Source organism: Aythya marila (assembly GCF_965140915.1).
Source record: "Aythya marila genome assembly, chromosome: 23".
In the NCBI taxonomy this organism is placed as follows: Eukaryota; Metazoa; Chordata; class Aves; order Anseriformes; family Anatidae; genus Aythya; species Aythya marila.
In genome coordinates, this window is record NC_139064.1 from 3,105,122 (window position 1) to 3,124,388 (window position 19,267).

At 50.3% G+C, this 19,267-nt stretch overlaps 1 protein-coding gene across 1 annotated transcript in view; it reads right to left on the minus strand.

The window, feature by feature from the left end:
• GRIK4 (glutamate ionotropic receptor kainate type subunit 4) overlaps nucleotides 1-19,267 on the minus strand; it is a gene marked incomplete at its 3' end in the record, with an annotated part of 104,973 nt that overhangs the window by 50,330 nt on the left and 35,376 nt on the right. Inside the window, exons 2-3 of the mRNA XM_082778040.1 lie at nucleotides 6,247-6,411; nucleotides 228-325 (exon numbers count right to left, since the gene is read on the minus strand). Of these exons, the coding sequence (XP_082634166.1) occupies nucleotides 228-325; nucleotides 6,247-6,411 (263 nt within the window). The remainder of the gene's footprint in view (nucleotides 1-227; nucleotides 326-6,246; nucleotides 6,412-19,267) is intronic.

A 19,267-nucleotide genomic window follows, 5' to 3' on the forward strand; every position in this document is an offset into this window, starting at 1 on the left:
ATCCTCCAGAGCACCTGGGGTCTCTGCACCCATCAGCACTGACCCTGACATCGGTGTTGCACATGAGGGAAGCTGAAGGAAAAGGTGACGGAGATGAAAACAAGGGCAAGGGAGGCCAAATGCTGCGCCCCCAGGGAGCCCCAGCAGCACCCAGCAGCTGGCGGGTGCAGGACAGGGTGCGGGGGCAGGATCTCTGCGGGGCCCCAGTACGGGATTTGCCCACTTACCTCTTTCTCCCCGCAGATATTGCTGATAATAGAGCTGGAGGCTGGGCTGGAGGAAGGTCCCAGGACGCCTACCACCCCTTTGGGAAGGATCTGGCACACTGTGGGTAGCAGAGAGATGAAACGTGCATTAGACCCCATCCTGCTTCACCTTGCTTGGCACAGCATCACCTCTTGCACACACACACTACACTCTGTGCCATTTGTGCCCCCCAAATCCCTCTGAGGCCCCCCATATCCCTCTGAAGCAGTCACCCTGTCTGTAGCATCCACCTCTCCGTCTCTCCCCAGCATTTCCAGATCCCCCCCAAGCCCCACATCCCCATCCCCGACTCAGAACAAGAATTTCTCTCTTAAAATTTTGCTTTTCTTGGCCCCCACTGTTACGCACCAGGGACGATGTAAACTGATGTTTATGAAGGCCACTAAACGCAGCAGTGACCTCGCTTCAAAGCATCCTCCAGCAGCAAACAAACTTGTCTGAATTTGGTCCCTCATCCTCTGCAGAGCTCAGTGGCAATGCTAAGAATCACATTACCGGGTTTGATTTATTTTTTTATTTTTTTTTTCTGGCAGTAGTTAATCTTCTGGCTCCGTGCCACCAAGGTTAGCAAAACAATAAAAAGGCCCTGACAAAATGAAGAAGTTAAATCTCTTCCCTCAAGCTTCCCGGGCTAAACTGCAACCTTTTGTCCTTTTAATTTGCAGCACACATTTTGGCCGAGTGGCGCTCCAAGGACTACCCCAGCTGGTGGCACCTGCCTGCTGCACTCCCAACCCGCCGTGCCGCTCCGAAACGCTGCTCTGGAGCACTTTGCTTGCAAACAGAAGGCAAAGCCCCTCATGCCTGGATCCCAGGGCTCAGGAAGGCTTGCTGCCAGCCGTGGCCTCGGCACCACCACGCTTGGATCCTTTCTCCCTGGGTAGGAGAAGCCACAGGAACAACAGGCAGACAAGGCTGAGTTTCCTCAATAAGCACCAAGTGACTTATTTCTGAAGAAAGACCATACCACGGGGGAGAAGCGAGGCACCACAACTACTTATCAGCACTGTCAGGAGCAATCTCACGGCGTTGTCATGCGTAAAACCAAGCCAAGATATCAAAAAGCTGAGGTTTTAAAGATGCTGCCTCCTCAGTACGGCACGGCTGGTGCGTCCCAGCGCGCAGCCCCTTCAGGTCTCTGGTTTACATATCGGTGGCTGTAAGAAATTAGCTGTGTTCAACAGCCGGAAAGAGGAGCTAGAAAAACTCAAACCACAACATATTCAACATTTTTTTTTTTGTAGTGAAGAGAATTCATCATCGGAACTGTCATACCACGGAGCAGAGCAGGTCTTCTATCAGCTTCAGGTCCTTAAATCAAGACTGGACAGGAGGTGAGGGCATACACTGTGCTGCTTTTTGTTCTGTTTTAGTTTTTAAACCACCAGGGTATAGGGCTGGGTGCCGTGTTCAGTAGGCCCACAGCCCACTTGCTGCAGAGGACCCGATCAGACAGTCGAGGTGGTTCCTTCCAGCCTCTGCAGCTTCATGGCTGGATCATGAAGCCAAAAGCTGAGGGTTTAGTTCGTCCCTTTGGGGATTTTTGTTTTACTTCTCTCCAAGCACTGCTTAGAAAAAACCTCCATACGTTTCCAGGTCCCGACTTCTTGCAGAAAGTGCCCGTGATATGCAAACATCTTCTCTGGTGTTTTTCTCCCTTCCATGCTCTCGCCCTGCACCGTCTCAGTCTGAAGCAGAACACGAGCGATATTTTTCTGTGGCATCTTCAAAGGAATCCAGCGCTCGCTTCTCCTCTCTGCTTAAAAATTTACAGGCACTTATACCTCTTCAAGAAGAGCCTTTCAAGTAAGAGCCCTGGTGTTTGAAAACCCCGCATGCCATCTCAGTGGCACTCAGCAGACAGCAGCGGCCCCTCGGGTGCTCTGCTGCTCAGCACCAACAAGAAGGGGCTGCTGAGCCCTGCTCAGCCAAGGGTCAGCAGGGCAAAAGTCCTGGGGAGGAATTGCTTTGAGCACGCAGGAGAAAGTTTGGTGAGCACTTTTCTTCTCATCTCGCCCGTGGAGAACAAGAAGTGGGTTAAGTAGCCATAGCAACGGAGATGCAACAGCTGTCAGAAGAAAAAGAACCTGCTTCGCTCTCCAAGGGTGTAACATCCAGCGAAATTAAGGGAAGTGAATGGAAACAAAGCGGAGATGCCCGAGGCAAAGGCCTCGACCATGTCGAGGAGAGCTGCTTCTCCTGTAATCCAAACACGTTTCCCATTTCACAACATTACCTGGTGCTGTTGGTCTCTGCAGGAGGAGAAGTCTTAACCCTGCTACCACCGTGGGCAGGATGGATTCAGACAGATGCTTTCAGGAACGTCAGCTCGGTACCAAAACCCATCTCTGATAACTGCACAGGGTAAAACCCAGACATTGGCACAGCCCCTGCCACTCCTGGCCACTTGTACCCCAGCATACAGGTGCCACGCAGGCTGTATGCAGTGCAGGACACGGTGTCGGTCGATGCAAACTCACCTCTGCCCAAGGTTGCATCCAATTTTCATGTGCTCCAGCACTCAAAATCCCAGCAAATACCAGACCCCAGGGTGACTTCACGTGCATGTGAATGTCAAAAACCATCCACATGGATGCACAGACATGTATAATGCAAGAACTACCCATTAGTTGTTGTGCCTTTTGGGGTTCAAAGACAAACATGTGCACACACCCACTTGGTCAGGCAGTGCCCTCTCAAGACCTCGGGGCATTTTGGAAACCTTTACGTGATCCCTGCCTGCAGGAAGCAGAGCTGCCAGTGCTCTGGTGTGAGCATCCCCCTGCGTTGCAGGGCACAGCACCTCCTTTGTTGCACACAGATACCTGCTGCGAGGGTTGGAGGTGGCAGGCAAAGAAGCCTCTTGCCTCTAATTGAAAATAAATGAGCAGGGAAGGGATGCAATTACCTCAGCGTTTCCATGATTGCAAAATAAATCAGGGGATCTTGAACATCGGGGAGTGGTCAGGATGGGCTTCTTGTGCAAGAAACACCAAGTGATTAAATAGAGAGCGGCATGGAGAGTGCCCGGAGTGCTCCCTGCAGCACCCTTCGTGCTTCCTAGCAGCAACACAACCACCCCATCAGCTGCAGCTGCCGTAAATGCAAAATCCAACAGGATCACGAAAACGATGGGACAGTTCTTAGCACATCCAAACCAATGCCACTGAATGGGCTCTGAAGCTGCAGCGTGAATAAAGAGAAATTAAAAATCATCTAGTTGCTCACTCTGACTGCTGGCCTGCCCTGAAATGTTGGGATTAAGAACAGAGGGATGCTGAAAAGAAGGATGAAACGATAGGGGACAGGGTGACAAGTAGAAAACCTGTCCCTCCCTTGGCATCAAAAGGAATAAGGTGTTTTAGATAAAGACACGATTAAACGAGCTGTTTTGGATCTCTGTAAAAGGAGCTGAGACATCAAACACAAAGAGAAAACAAGCTTTACTCAGAAGGGCAGAGCAGCTCAATCCCCAGCCTTCCACTGCAAACTCATCTCAAAGCACGGGGCTTTACAGGTGTCGCTTACGGGAACAGTCAGTGTTTGCCTTCATTCATACACAGAGCCGAAACAGCAAATCAGGCAGGAATATGATTAAGATTGACTCAGATTTTACCTGCTACGGGAACTGTGATTCTGTGGTCCCTGACAGGAAGACGTCTGAGTCAGTCAGGAGGAAAAGGGAAGGAAAATAGCTCGATGCCAAGCTGAAAACCAAGTCGCAAGAAGTCTTTCCCCTCCTGAAGCCCCAGTTGCACACACAACACCGTGATGGGATGTGGCAGCAGCATTCCTAGGCCAGCCAGGTGAGCGTGCTGTGATATTTAAGGGGGATCTCAAAGGGCATGAGATTTGAGAGCAGTATTATTAAACAGCCGTCCAACTGCTTTGCAGCCATAGGTTAAAACACCTAAAGTGCTTTTATTAATATTACGTGTGATAACAAATATCAGTGTGGTGTTAAAACTGAGAAGTCAGACAATTGAAAGCCATGAAAGGCTTGGTATTTAAGTTACAGGATTTGATTTGCCTCTGCTAGCAGAATAAGTCAGGAATAACTTCAGTGACATTAATGGCGGAATCATGCAGAACCCAGATTTTTCCTCCTGTAAGAAATGCTTCCAGACGTTTTTCCCTCTGAAGAAAAGGCAAATAACATATTGCAGGATTCTGTGAGCTCTCACTTCACCAAAATCAAGTCGTTTTGCTCCAGTTTCTACTTCTTATGTTCTTTAATCAAAGTCAAGAAAACAAAGAAAATCTCCCCGAGGTAGAAATTCGAAATGGAAAATTGCCTCTTCCCCATTTATCCCATTTCCACGTTCTCCCAAACACCACATTTGCTGAAATCAACAATTTTGCGCATAACACTTCCTCCTCGGCAAATGAGTATTCTTCTGCTAGAAAAACATCCCAACAGAAAAAAACCCAGAGCAACATTGCAAGCGACAAAGAAACCCAGAAGCTGCTGATCTTCCCCACAGCTGTGGGGTCACCTGGCGATCGAGCCTGCAGAAACACTGCTGCACGGCACGGGTTGAGGAGAAAGGAAAATGAATGGATCTGAAAACTGTTTCCTTCAAAGGCACAGCAGGCTAAATCAAGCTGGCAATTTTCTCATTTCCTACGAGGCTCGCTGGGAGATGGAGAGTATTTTCTGGGAGAAGCTGGGCACAGCCTCGGGAACACGCAGGCTGTCCCCGTCCCTTTTCCATCCTACAGGTGACCCAGCCCGAGTCCTTGGATTTGCACAATCCTCGCCAGATGGGAAGACCACAAAAACCCTGAAGAGAGGGATCCAAAAAGACAGAGAAGTGCTTGTTTTAAACACCCCCTGTGCTGCTGCACGTGACGAGCTTAATCTAGCCTGCCTGATGGGCGAATGGTGCTATAAATAGGCACCCAGGTACTTGCTGACGTGCACTTTATTAACTGAGAGCTTCTATAAATAATGACGATGCTAATTGAGGAAAGGAAGGTGCTACCTGCTGGCCACGCCGGGCTGCTGGGCCCATCCTGCCAGCTGCCTGGGGAGCTGCGCCTGCCTGCTGGGCTCCCAGGCATGGGGATGCTCGGGACTGCACAGCACCAAGGCCAAAGCTACAGGAAAAGGCAGCCTGCTCCAACCCACAGCACCCTGCTGTGCCTTCCTGGGATGCCCTGCAGGCTACGCAGGCTTGGGAGTGAGAACCATGGGGGAATGAGTCCAAAATCCCCATTTAAATGATTTCTCCAGCTTCTCCAAGACAGCTTGTAATAAAAAAAATAAATGTAGTCCTCCCCTGAACTCAATGGTTGTTGCAGAAAACATCCTAAAAAGAAGCTATCATCTCGCAAAGCATTTTTCCTTTTTACAACAAGAATCTCTTGCAGATCCTTTTGGCCTCTATCACTCTGGCTCCCAAGAGGTCTGTGAGATGTTGGCCATCGGGGATTTTTAATCCACCAGCGTGCAGTTACCACGTTGGGCATCGACACGAACACCTATCCCAGAGACCTGTTTGCATTAGAGGATTTTAAGCAACATGGAAGGCGTGCTGCTCTTTCAAAAATAGCTCTTTTCAATCCACATGATTTCAAACATCACTTGAAAATTCCACTTTGTGTAAACAAATCCGCTGCCAATCTAACGCTCTGAGAGAGCCATCATGTTTGCTGACACACAGCCTTCCGCGGGGTGTTAAAAATAACTTAATTGCACTGAACTTGCCCAGAGTCTCTTATTTGCGCACCATCGAGGGCTTTACAACGGAGCAGCACCTCCCGTATCACTGCTCCTGTTTACTGACACACGGAGTGAAGAAAATAACTTGTCCCGAGCTGCTGAGCTGAGCGGTGGCAATGCTCATGGTGGGACCTGGGTCAAAGCCTCAGCTATGATAAATTTACGCTCTGCAGCAAGTGCAGTGTGCCAGGAGCCTCCAGAGAGGTGGCAGAGAGAAGAGCAGGGGAGGAGCAGCCCCACGGAGAGATACTCACTGGTTTCTGCCGTCTCGTACTCGCTGTCCCGCAGCAGCTCGAAGATGTCCACCTCCACCTTGGCCTTCCCCGCCCGCTCGGGCGCGCGATTGATGCGGTTCTTGGCCAGGGTGATGGAGAGCCGCTCCCCTCTGCTGCACTCCATCGGGTCATCCAGGATGGCAGCTGCGGGATCAAAAGGGGACGGCAGAGGTTAGGCTCAGGAGGACTTCACACACCCCAAACCCCCGGCCGTGCACCCCCTGGGCTCTCCAATGCCGTGCCAGCAGCCACCGCAGCAGCATCACTGCTCCTGCCAGCGCATCCTCCCTCCTGCGCCTGGCCTTTCGCACCGTTTCGCCCACCTCCAGGCCTTGCCAGACACGGGGGCGGTGAAGTCTCTGCAGCAGCGGCCGCGTTACCTGCCGGCATGCTGTGGCTGCCCACGCTGCTCAGCTCCGGGTGGTGCCAGCACCCGCGCGCTCCAGATGCTCCCGCAGGGGGACCCCTGGCTGTGCTGCCCCCGGCAGCACTGACCGGGGCACTGCCCCACATCCCAACACACCAATAATGCAAGAACGTCCCCAAACAGCCCCGTTTTGTTCATAAAAAAACGCTGGTGCTGTGCTGAGAGCAGCCCATCAGTGCTGATAGCTGGAATATTTCGGGAAGCACGTGGGCAGCCGTGGGTGGGGAGGGACAAATATTTTTCAAACAGAAAGCACTTGACTCTTGAACTCAGCTCCTGGGCCCACCCACTCAAATCTGTGTTAGGCAGAGGGTGATTGTAGGGGGTAGTATTTTTATTTTCTTGACGGAAGGCAAAAAGCAGCCGGAGCCGAGCGTCAATCACAGCTTTTCATTGAGCTGCCGCAGCTTCTGCAGCCCCCCCAGGGCCTGGGGGGTCTCCTCCAGGTTGCCTGGGCTTTGTGGGGTATATCAGAAAGGCACCGACACTTGTCTTCCTTTTCTAAAGTCACTCCAGAGGGAGCCACGTCGTTCAGAATTGCTGCCTGGGCTGGAGCAAGCCCTGCACGTGCAGATCAGTGGGGCTCCGCTGGGCTGTGTGGCAGGGAACTGTGGAGCTCACTGCAGCAGCTGGCTGCCTTCTTAAAGCTCTGAAATGCATCGTTGTGCTGGTTTTTCCTCCTTTTTCTGCCTTTTTACTTACCCAGTTTTGCATTTTCAATCTTGGGAGCACACAGCTGGTTAGAAAATGCGAGTGGGATTGTAGCACAGCCATACATAAAAGGAGAGCTGTCTGCTTCCCAGGGACGGACGTGGACCTGGACTCTAGAAGTGTCCAGCAGTCCTGCATTCCATATAATTTAAGGGACAGCTACGAAATTCACCTTTCTGCACCATTTGTGAATCAGAAAATAAGCATCATGGAAGATAACTGGGCACCAACCCCGCCAGTGAGGCAGAGGTGGCCCTCCCTTAACCCGATTTACTTCGCATCCCACCAATACCCACTCGGGAACTCCTCTTCTTCCTGCTCTTCCCAAGTTTTATAGGAACGTGGCTGAACTCAGGACTGATGAGGAGAGACATGGCAATACTTCTCAGAAGAGATGCACAGATGTCTTGGCGAACGTTGCCGATCCTCCAGGCGACATCAGCTTCCCTGCTCCGCAGGCACGCACGCACCGGCCTTATCTGCAGGCTCAGGCCGTTAATCTCAATCTCATTAGGCAAGGAAAAAGGTTGGGCTTTTCCTCCGAGGCCAGGAGCACGGATCACAAGTTTTGTCAGATGTCAATGCGGCTGGTGACCGCTCTTAATTATGAAGAAGCCAGGAGAGGAAGGGGCCAACCAAGCAGCTTGCTCAGGTCCCCCCTTCTCCAGGAAAGCAGCAGCAGGCAGAGAAGGTCCTGAACCATCCCCATATCTCAGAAGAAGTTCCTGAACCGTCCACATTTCTCATCCACAAAGCCATTTGGTGTCTGTGCACTTTTCTCTTTGGCTCTGCTTCCAGGAAAGGGTAGAGCACTGCACTCAGTCAGATGAGCATCACAAAATGCCTCCTGCCTCCCAGGTGCTGACGAAGCAGAATTAGAGACCGGCGGGGGGAGTGTGCATCAGCACCCTACACTCGTTATCCTGCAATTTTGGGCTTCAACAGTCACTAAGCCGGACAGCGTTTCCAAGTCAATTGTCATTTTCCAAACAAAGTTCACTTTGCTTTTCCACCACTATGTAGTTAAACACATTTTAAAAATGAAAGACTTGAAGCTGAAGTGGTTCTAATAATCTCCTCGGGTCAGCTAAGTACAAATGTTTGCACAGGGATGTTACGTCTCTATTCTGGATGATGGCTCTTTTTTTTCCCCTCATTGTTATTTTTGGAAATCTTGAAACCCTCCCTATGGCTGGTAAAAAATACATAAATTGCCTGTTCAGTTCTGACAGAAACTGAGATTTGCAGCCCACCTGGGGGCTCCAACCCTCTTCTCTGCACACTGCAGGACGCAGCCAGACAGCCCAAATGCCATGACAGAGGTGGTGGTGGCACGCAGGGACCAGCCACCAAGCAAACTGCAGCACCGTGTCCCATCTTCCTGCAGAAGAAACCCCACAAAAGCTGCAGAAACCCCACACAATTTGTTTCCTTGAATTCTAGGAGACTAGTTAGTTTTAACCACATATTAAACCAGTCCCCAGGACAGACTGGGTAATGAGACCGAGCTAATCTTTATGTATTATAGGGAGCGGATGGAAAAGGTCATTTAATGTTTAAAAAAGGTTGGTTTTAAAACTTCATGTCTTGGGATGCAGTGCCAAAGCTCATCTAATAGTGGCATCATTAAGTATGAACGAAAATCTTTATATAAATTCCCTTTCATCTATTCCTGTCTATTAAAAATGGGAAGCTGCATCAAGTAAATCTTTAATCCTGAAAACTTACAGCAAAGTCTTTGAACTTTGTTGGCCTCAAAAATCACTTCTCTCTTCGCCGTCATAATAAATGTCTCCAATCTCGACTGCCTTCGCCACGAATTATGGGGAAAATATTTCGGAAGGAGCTGAGAGCACCAGGGCTGGTGATGCTCGATTTGGGCTGCAGAGGATTTCACGGGGGCTGGGACTCAAGTGGAGCCAGCAAGGACCGGAGGTGCTGAGCTTTTCTCAGGAGGAGCTGGCTGGCAACATCTTTTCCCATGGGAAATTCCCATCATGATGGATAAAACTCCTTGTTAGAGTAATAATTCTTATTTTAGTCGCTATGCCCAGGTTTTCTTTACGTTTAAGACAAAGCCCACAGATCCCAGAGGCTAGAAGCCAGACGAGCTTATTGCTTTGGATGTGCACTGGAAACAGTTGGCTTACGGTCACTCAGGATTCAAGCATAAAGGGACTTCTTATTTGAGTTTCCATCAAGCCCAAATTTCAAATTAAACACTCTGAGTTGGTGATTCAATAGCCAGGACCAGAAGAAAGGCATCGCTGGTAGCCAAAGACATGCAAGGTGGCACAACGGTGCCTCTGGGAACCACAGCATCCATCCCTTGCCTCTCCTCCATCCATCACGCTCCCCTCCGGGATCCCCCAGCCCTCGGGGGCACAGGAACACGAGAGCTTTGTCCAGATGGGCTTTAGGCAGTCCCCAGTTGTGACCTCCTTAAACTCCAGAAGCCCTGACCCATGGCACGGGCACACGTGGCTGCCTTTATGTGCCCCGGGGAGCTGATCTTTGGCTGCAGCATTTCCACTCCTCTTAGGCTGACAGCAGCCACAGCAGTACGAGAGCCAGGTGCTCCAACTCTGCTTTTCTCCTCTTGCCCTGAAGAATCATCTCCTCCAAGAGGAGGACGGGCATTCATTGCCCTGAACAACTCAGTCCCACTGCCTTTGGCCAAAAAGCTGATGGGGGACCAGTGGTGCTGTCAGCATGCGTGGTTCGACAGCTGAGATACAGCAACTCACCCTATTAAATGCACCAGCCAGTTCACAGACACCCAAATTCACCCCGTTTCTATCCTCAGCTGGGTTTCAAGCAGCACCAAAAAAAGCAGAAAGCCTTTATTTTCCCGTTCCCCTAAGCCATGCGGCTCCCCAGGGTGCCAGCCACCAGGCTCACGGCACACGCACGCCGACAAGCCCAGCACGGTTCCAGTTTTACTGCCTATCCCTGCTCAATTCATGGCCTGAGCAACATCTAATGAAGCAGCGTTTTTATAGTCATAACAGGGAGCAGATGCTACAGGGAGGTTTGTACACTGCTACAACAAGCAGCGTGCAGCTGACCTTCCCCGTTAACTTTATTAAGCGTTGTTGGGTTTCCTCAGAGGCTCTCCACGCTGCCGAGATGTAACGCCAAGCTCAGAAACACAAATGTGTGTAAACACATCTCTGCTCTGGTGGCTTGGAGATGGAGGTTTAGCCAAGGCCTGGCTGAGCAGACATGGGATTCCACCATCCATAACTGTCCCTCTGAGCTAGGAAGATGTAAAGCCCCCCACAATATTTCTCTGGTCTCTCCTCTGGCAGGGTAAGATCCCACCTCCGACCTCTTCCGATTCATACTGTAAGCACAGTCCTCACACCCGCTGTGCTCCCGGGATGAACGGCCAAGAATTGTCACCTCAGCTCCACCAGATCTCAACCCTTAGAAGAGCCAACACCTCCCCCAGGAGCCCATCCTGGTCCTGAATCCAGGAACCAAGACACAGCAGAAAGCCTCCGAAGCTCACACGTCCTCAGGTGTCCTGCTGGGACTCACCAGCCCCAGGAGATGCCCTGAGCCATGAGGAATTACCCCACAGCTCCAAGCCTTCTCTTCTTCTTCCTTTTCTTCTTCCTCCTGCCCTTTTGCTTGCTGCTCCCCAACCCCTTTTGCTACCATCACCACCCCAGACCCACCTGCGCCTGCTCCCAACCTCATTAACACCAAATTAGCTCAACCAACAAGAGGCTCCGGGCTCATTTAGGGGGACAATAGGCTAAAGATGGGTGCAGGACTGCCTCGTTTTGCAGGCTTCCCTCTGCTGCATGCAGCATCCACCCCTCAGGCTGTAAATACAGCAAACGATCAGGAATTTGCAGACTTCCTCATTACGGGGCTGCCAAGTATAGCTCCAGTGGAGAAACAGGTGGGATTGTGTTGCCATTATAATCTCTGAAGTGCTGCTTAAAATTAAAATAAAAAGTTGTCAATATGCTATCACTCAGAGAGGAGAGAAGATCTCATCGAGGAAAAAGAAAATCTAAAAACATAAACTCGCTCCTTCACAGACAAAGAGACTGGATAATGTTTGTCTGATCAGCGCAGCGCAGGGCTATTTATTGCTCTTGGCCAACATTTGAAATCTGCATTTAAATGGAGCTTCCCTCTCCTTTCTCCTATCCAAAGAGAGCGAATTCAGGAGAGACGGGGAAGGGGAGACATGATAAAAACAGCTCAGGGCTTTAGTTTCTGCTGCTTGAAATGCAGCCTCCCTTTTCTCTTCTTTAATAATTGCTTTGTGTACATAAAAGCAGAACGGCGGTCTCTGGGAGGGGGAGTTTCCAGGGAGCCAGGCAATGCTGCTTCCCTCCTCGAGCTCTCTCTGCAGAGCTGGGGACCCCTTGGCCATGCTGCTGTGGGCAGGTAAAAGCTCTGCCGAGTTCTCTGGCAAGGAAAAAGCATCTGCAAGACAGGTCTCGTCTCATCCTCTCGCTCCTTTGCTCATGTGCAAAGAGGAAAACCCACTCAGGAGACAAGGTCCTGCTCTTCCCACTGCAATCGCCTGCTTTTTCCAAATACAAAGCTTGCCAGGAGGCAGCCAGCAAAGCACCTGAGCTTGGAGACAGGAGCAGAGGTGCACAAAGGGACGAGGAAGGGGTCTGACATGGCAATGCCACGTCCAGACCTGGATCTCTCCTCTTGTGCAGAAGCAGGACAGCAAACCCAGCTCCTCCAAAGCCAGCCAGCAAAGTGCTGGGGGTTCCCACTGCCCCAGACCACAGCTACCAATAAATCCCAAGCTGCAAATTCAAATAATGTCCTTGCAGCCAGATAAGTCACATTTAAACCCCTGAGAAACCTCTCGAAGGGCTTCCCAAAAACAAGGAGAAAAAGCAGGGAGAAGGAGAGACGGCTGCTTGAACCTCCCTGAGGTGCAGGGTCAGGCTGAGGCAGGGGATACACAGTCAGGGCTCTGGAAGTAAGGGATGCTGGAGGCCTCGAGGGGACGAGGTCCCTCGAGGGGACGATTTTGCCACAGAACTGCAGCTCCTGGCTGGACACTTACCCATATCCACACGCAGTCGGTATTAGTGCCTAAATCTTGTTTTCTTAGGAAAGCAACCTAAATCCACTGAAGTTGTGAACATGGTTTTCCTGCCTGTCTCTTGCTTCAGTAACGTCAAGCTGAGTTGAGTTTCATGAGGAAGGTTTTCTGCCCATTTTCTTGGTCCCAGGTGACCAGCAGCAGCTGTGGTTTTTAGGAAGAGAGCAGTGGGAAGACCTGGTGGGGCCAGCAAATTTGGCAAGCCCAGTAAAGAAGCAAGATCGTAATTAAGTCAGGAGAGAGCATAAATACAAGAAAAATAACCACGCAAACCCCAAGTGCCACTGCCAGGCAAAAAAAAAAAAAAAAAAAAAAAAAAAAAAGAATAATGAAGGAAGAAACAATGCAGAAAATTCTAAGCTTAAAAAAAAAATAAATGCCAACAAACAAATAGGGAAAGTCCACCAGGATTTATAGCTATAATCAGAGATCGGGGAGGTGGCAATGCACAACGCAGCCGTGGGGCTCTGGAGGCTGGGAAGTGGCTGCAGAGCCCCAGACGATGCTGCACGCTTTCCCAGTCACATACAAACAATAAAGCATGTTCTGTACCTACAAGACAGATCATCACAACAGCCCGGGGCTCTGTCCCCAGAGGTGGCCGTATTTCAGTGGCAGCCAAGGCTGCTCCAGCACACACGGCTCTCTGCAGCGCTCTGGGATTTACGGATTGACAACGATGTAACGAGAGCAACGCTGCCCAAACGGGCACTTTGCTCCTCTTGCAGGTGGAGCCATTTCTTGAATCTCCAGCACGCAGCAGGATGAGAGGAATTTAGGGCCAGTGGAGTTTCATTTATGTAAGTGGGGTTTGGAAAAGGCCATTTGTGACCGTTTTTCCCTTAGCCCTTCCTGGTGGCTTTGCATTTAAGAGCGGATTTGCTCTTCTTTCTTTACCTCCCTCCTTTCAAGGATGCTAGCTGGGGTTTTGGCACCGCTTGCTGATTTTTCCCAGGTTGGCAAACACGAGCGCACTGCAGAGGAGGCACAGCTCAGACCAAGTGATGGAATAGAGAAGTACCAGGCCCCACTTCCAGGCTCCCCCCAGCCAGCTGATTAATTGCATACACAGAGACAGCAAATAGCCTTGGATGTGTCCCCAAAGTCAAGGTGAGAAGAGGTAAAAAAAAAATGCACTAAGAGGTCTGGGGTTCTGCTTTTACCAGTAAGGCGAGCTTACAGATATTTTGCACCATTTCTGCTCCTGTTACAAATCATTAGCCCCTGCTATTATTACAAATCTCTACCAGCTATACCCAAGGACAAGGACCTGCCATGCTGGATGCAGATCCCAAATAAGACAGTGCCTTAAGAGACAGGAGACAGACAAATGATAGGTGGAATGGTTTTCAGTCGCTTGTGATGGATGAAGAACAGAAGCATGATGAGATAAAGCGTCTCCCCAAGGTTTTGTAAGACCACATGGCAAACAATCAGAGGTAAAATGCCAAAAGACTTCAGAATCCCTTTTCTAGCACCTCAGCCTTTTTATTTGGTGCCACTGAAACTTGATGTTTCTGCTTCAGCCCCCAGGCACCCAGGTGCATCGCAAAAGCCAAGTGAGAGCCGTTAGCTGAGCTTCGGGGAGACTGGAAGCTCCAGGAGAGGCAGCACATTGAGAGATACGTGTAGGAAGATAAATAAAGACCTGGGTCAGTGCTACTTGGCTGGGTATGGAAGGCTCAAACTACACGTGGAGCTTTTACCAGCAGCTGAGAGGGTCGGGATGCACAGAGGACAATTCATGGCCCCTAAACCAGGTTGCAATTTGGCCCTAGCAAGCACAAGTTGGCCTTTTGGGTCAGTGCTCCATGCCCTGGCTCTGTGGGGAGCACCACGTCCTACCTGCCAGCACCTCCTTGTCCCCACGCTGCCCAGCTGTCGGTGCACAGAGCTGCAAGAGAAGAGCATGGCCTGGGAGGAGGAGGTGGCTGCAGAGAAGCTGAGCAAAAGATGGGCAAGGGTGGGAAAAGGTGACCTTGGAAACCTCACCCCGGCTGCAAATGGCCCAGATGTATTAAGCGACATGGGAGAGCTTGGTCCAATTACCAAACAATGACACCCAAGCCCTTCAGGATCGTTTTCGTCTCTTTGTTTTACTGTCAGAAAAAAAAAAAAACAACTTTTCCTGCTGAGTCACACTGAAATGAGATGCTAAAGAGCTGCCACACCAGATGTGGAAGCCCTTCAGATCCAATTTCCATCAATCTACACAGCCTCTATTTATTTATTTTTTGCCACTCAGCCCTCAGCGATTTAATAGGTTACTTTAATGTCTTCCTGCCTTTCCTCCCTGGCGTGCTCTGCTCACGGCATTTTTTCCCCTGACTTTCAGCTTCTGGATGGGAGAACAAGACAGGAATTCTCGTTGCCCTGGATTCTGACATGGTTTTCCCTCCCTTTGCATCCCTTGTAGTAGCAAAATGCTAGTTCATCTACACTCAGCTTGTATACCTGATTGATACGAAAATGATGATGTGTTGATGGAAAATGGCTTTTTCTTTCTTTGCTTGTGTACAGTGGCTCCTGTCCAACCCCCAGGCAGTGCCTGTGCCCACTTCCCTAATGCTGAATCCACACTGCAGCTGAATGCAGGACTGCAGCACGTCACTGCTCAACACCAAGACTCAGACTCAGAGCAGAAAAGGCACAGTCCCACCACCAAGGTTTCCAGAAGCCCATCCTTCGCCTTCAGCACGGAGCCTTCTGACACCTCCTGCAAACTCTACCATCTCTAACACAACTTCCTTGAATATTTCTCCTCGGGGTACCTCCACAAAGCAAAGAAACACTGCCGTGCCCCTTCAGAAGAGGCCAAGAAACACGTGGGTATGCAGGGAAGCTGAAATGAATTGAGACCTGCAGGTAACGCGCATCAGTTACAGTACATTACATTCTCATGTGGGTGCTCTCATTTGGAAAAAAAGCAGCTCCGCTTTGTTGCTAGATTACTTTTTAAGACGAGGAACCTACAGAGACCTAAGGGTTTCTCGTGCCTGAAGTGATGCACAATAACATCCCTGCTTGAGGCAATTTGTCTTTGTCCTCTGGAGAGAGTGCCTGTGCGGGGTGACAAACACCGCCTGGAGAATCGTTGGCACAACAGAAAGTAACCGCAATATCCTCAAACATTACTCAAACTTTTCCCCGAATGTCTCTAGGTTTCTAGTACCACGTTTCTGTAGGAAAAGAACCACTTTTAGGCAAACGGATTTTGCTTTCAGCTTGGGAGCTCATTACGGATTCCCCTGCATCTGTGCAACGTGGAAGAGAAAAGTTTGAAATATGTAAAACTGGAAAGGGTGGAAAGAAAGAAAATAAAAAGCAAGGATAAATAAAAAGCTCAGCGGCACGGACTAAATCAAACCAGGCACAAAAGTTCTTAGTGAACGTGATGGAAGAAACCCATAGGGAAAGATCCCACAGACTCCAGCAGCTCAGGTACGAGGGGTGGTGGAAGCAGCACCGCGCTCACACAGGAGCAGAGAGGAGTTGGCACCAACGCTGGGTCACAAATGAGACACACCAGCACCAGCCACACTTGTCTTGTAAAGCAGAGGCTGAGCAGAGTGAATTACATCCCCTGCAGTTTATTATGATGCTTCTTCGAGAGGATGCTGGATTAGTTACATTAATGCAGCACGGAACGGGATCGGGTTCACAGTGATAAGCTTAATTAAACAACAGAGTTATCCATAGGCTGTGGTTTATGTTAGAAATACGCAACACTTATGTTGATTAATTAAATAAAGTCATGGTTCAGACCATTAAATCCTCCTACGTCCAACCACCTTAATGAGGAGCTGAATCTAGCCAGACATCTCGATACTGTCAAGGCTGGGCACAAACCGGGGTGGGGGGCTCCCACCGTGCGCAGCCTGGATTTCTCTGCTGGGGGCTGTTCTTGCTGCTGTCACTTGGACAGCTAGAGCTGCTAGCCGCAGGTGGCACCACCATCCCCCTGGATCTCAAAATCTGTAAAAGTCACCTTAATGCAATGCTGAGAACATCTCTGAGACAGAGAACTGCGTGCACTGCCCTCGCTGATTCGATTTGTTCTCATTATCCCAGCCGGCAGGACTCGCCTGGAGAAACAGCTCTGCCTTGCCATCCTCTGCCCATGTGAGAGGTGCCCAGGGCCTCCTCCAGGACAGCAAAACACCACCTCACACCCAACACTCAGGCCTCCCATCCCCATCAACCCCTCCTTGCCATCCCTCTTTCCACCCACATCACAGTCCAGCTCCTCGCTCCAGCTGACAGGGAGCACACAGAGTTAAAGGGAAAAGCCTTGGTCTTAGTGAAATCCAGGACATTTCCCTCCGTGAGACTTGACAAGAAACAGGAATGACCCTTCCTTTCCCTGTTTTGTAACTTTTTAGTGTTTCCTCCCCAAGCCTGGGAGGTTTTCACACCTTGAGTGCTTCAGGGAGCGACCTAGAGCGAAAAGCCAGCTTGGGGGCTGGGGTTTGCTCACCTCTCACAGCCCCTCCCAAACCCTATGGCCATTAAAAACCCGAGCTGGTCTAATTACCGGTATATTTTGACCACATGGAGAACATTATTATCAGCCTTCCCTACCTCCCCTGGCCTGTTCTCATGAATTGTTCATGAATCCATCCCGATGCCTGCAAAGGGCTGGGCTCATGCCCTCTCGTGCCACCGATGGCCGTGACAATGCAGGGGCTGAATTCAGCCTGCGTGCCTGCTCCTGCCAAAGGAGATGCTGTGCTGGGAGTGCACGTGGCTCAGATACGTGACGGGCACGCAACTATCGGCAGGTGATGGATGGATGGTGGCTGGGGACAGGCACCATCCTCCTCCCGGCTGGCACCAGTAACTCACGCCGTGCCTGCGGCCTCGCCGCAGTCGCCTCCTGCCCAAGTGAATTACAGGCAGAGAGAAGGGGCCGCTCATAGGGAGTACAAGATCGTGCCTTCTGCATGCTTGCTGCTCCTTACGGGATGTGAATCAAGGGTGCAGCGATGGGACGTCTGGCACTGACTCTGGGGGGAGCCAAGACGCGGCCCTAAGTCACCGCCGAGCCCATCAAGTGGTCCCAGCAAATTCTGCAAGGATGATTATCAGCCCCTCCAGCTCTACCAGGCTTTTTCCTTTTTCTTAACATAATCTTACCAGATTGGGAACTGGCTAATAACAATAATAATAAAATAAACCTCGTTTACAATCAGTCACAGGATTGGAGCTGTTCCCTCCATCTATTCACTATCCCAGAAATTGCCTTTTAAATGGATAACAATGATTGTGAGGGTCCAGTTATTACCTTGAAACCTCGCATTTTGATCCATCCAGTGTTGTTCTCTTATATAAATAACAGTTATTACAGTAAAGTGATTTTTCCCCTCTGTACTTCCAAAGAGTTCCTGCAGGAGATGGCAAAGAAAATGGGTTCCATTAATACCTCACTTAGGCCCTGTTGCTTTCATACTTTAACTCCCGTCATTAATCTTCTAATGTGTCTTTAAACAAATGTCATTTATTCCACAACTCTCTGGCAGCTATTCTTCCCTCTTTTCTCCCATCCCTTTCCCCCAGTATCCTCCACCGTGCGGTGGAAGCTCTTCCTCCCCTGACTCATCAGTGGGTGGTGTGCTCCTGCCAGGCAGGGAGAAGCATTTCGGCTCTTTTTCAGGCAGTTTGCTGGTAATTACAAGAAAAAATATGAGAGCCCACAATCAGGAAATACACGTCTGAAGGAGCCGTGATGGGAGGATTTCTGTCCTCCCCGGAGCCGTGCACTAAGGATCGCAGGATGACTTTGCTAAGAGGTTATTCTGCACTAATCCGAGGGTGCCAGTCACCTCCGCGGCGCTGGGTCCTTGTGCAGGCTCTTAGCGCGGGGAAACGCTGCCTCTGGCACGCAGCATCCTCTTCTGAGCATGCTACAAATGCAATTGCCAGATGCCACTTTCAGCTGATTTGATGCCGATAAACAAGGCTGTTCATTTCATTACACAGTCACAGGTCAACTGAGTGTGCACCTACCCACCTGCCCACAGCACTCGAGGCAAGAACCCCTGTGCCACTTCTCAGCAGGGAGGGAGAAGTGCTGCCAGCCCCACTTTGTGGGGAGAAGAGGCAGAAAACGGCTGCAGCCCAATTCGGTGGTGGCATTTCCACACCAATCCTGCCCCCAGGGGGTGAAATCCAGACCTAATTTCTGCAGGGGGTTTTATTAAAATTGGGTTCTTGCAATTATAAAGCCCCAAGGGTGTAAAGGACCCGCCTGGCATCTGGGAGAGGGAATTGAACGCGCATCTTCCCCATCCCAAAATCTGCATCCCTGGAGCAGCCCTGCCCTGGGGCACAGCGCCTGTGTCAGCAGCCACTGGCTAATTATGCACTGACCAGGAGGTGCATGAGCACAAATCCAGAAGACCTTGACACATCCTGCTTACAAGCGCTGTATGTGAAGACACAGCACCCACAAAGCCATCTCCCCTTCCCCATCCCCATACACTGGCGACTCAGTGCCCCCATACACCGCTTGGGTCCCCCAGCTGCAACATGCACAACAGTGGAGAATTTCCCACCAAAAAAAATGGTTATCATCAGTGGGTTAACAGCAAGACCAAGCCGTGATGCCAACATAAAAAGAGAACAACCTTTATAGGCCACCCACCTTCGAGTTGGGAATTTTCCCCTGCAGCCATCAACCCTGGCACCAGAAATAGCAAAGCTTAATGTCTTGAGTTGTCTTGTGTAACTTCAGGACATTTGGACTTCTTTGTTTTGCTCCTAAGAGTTAT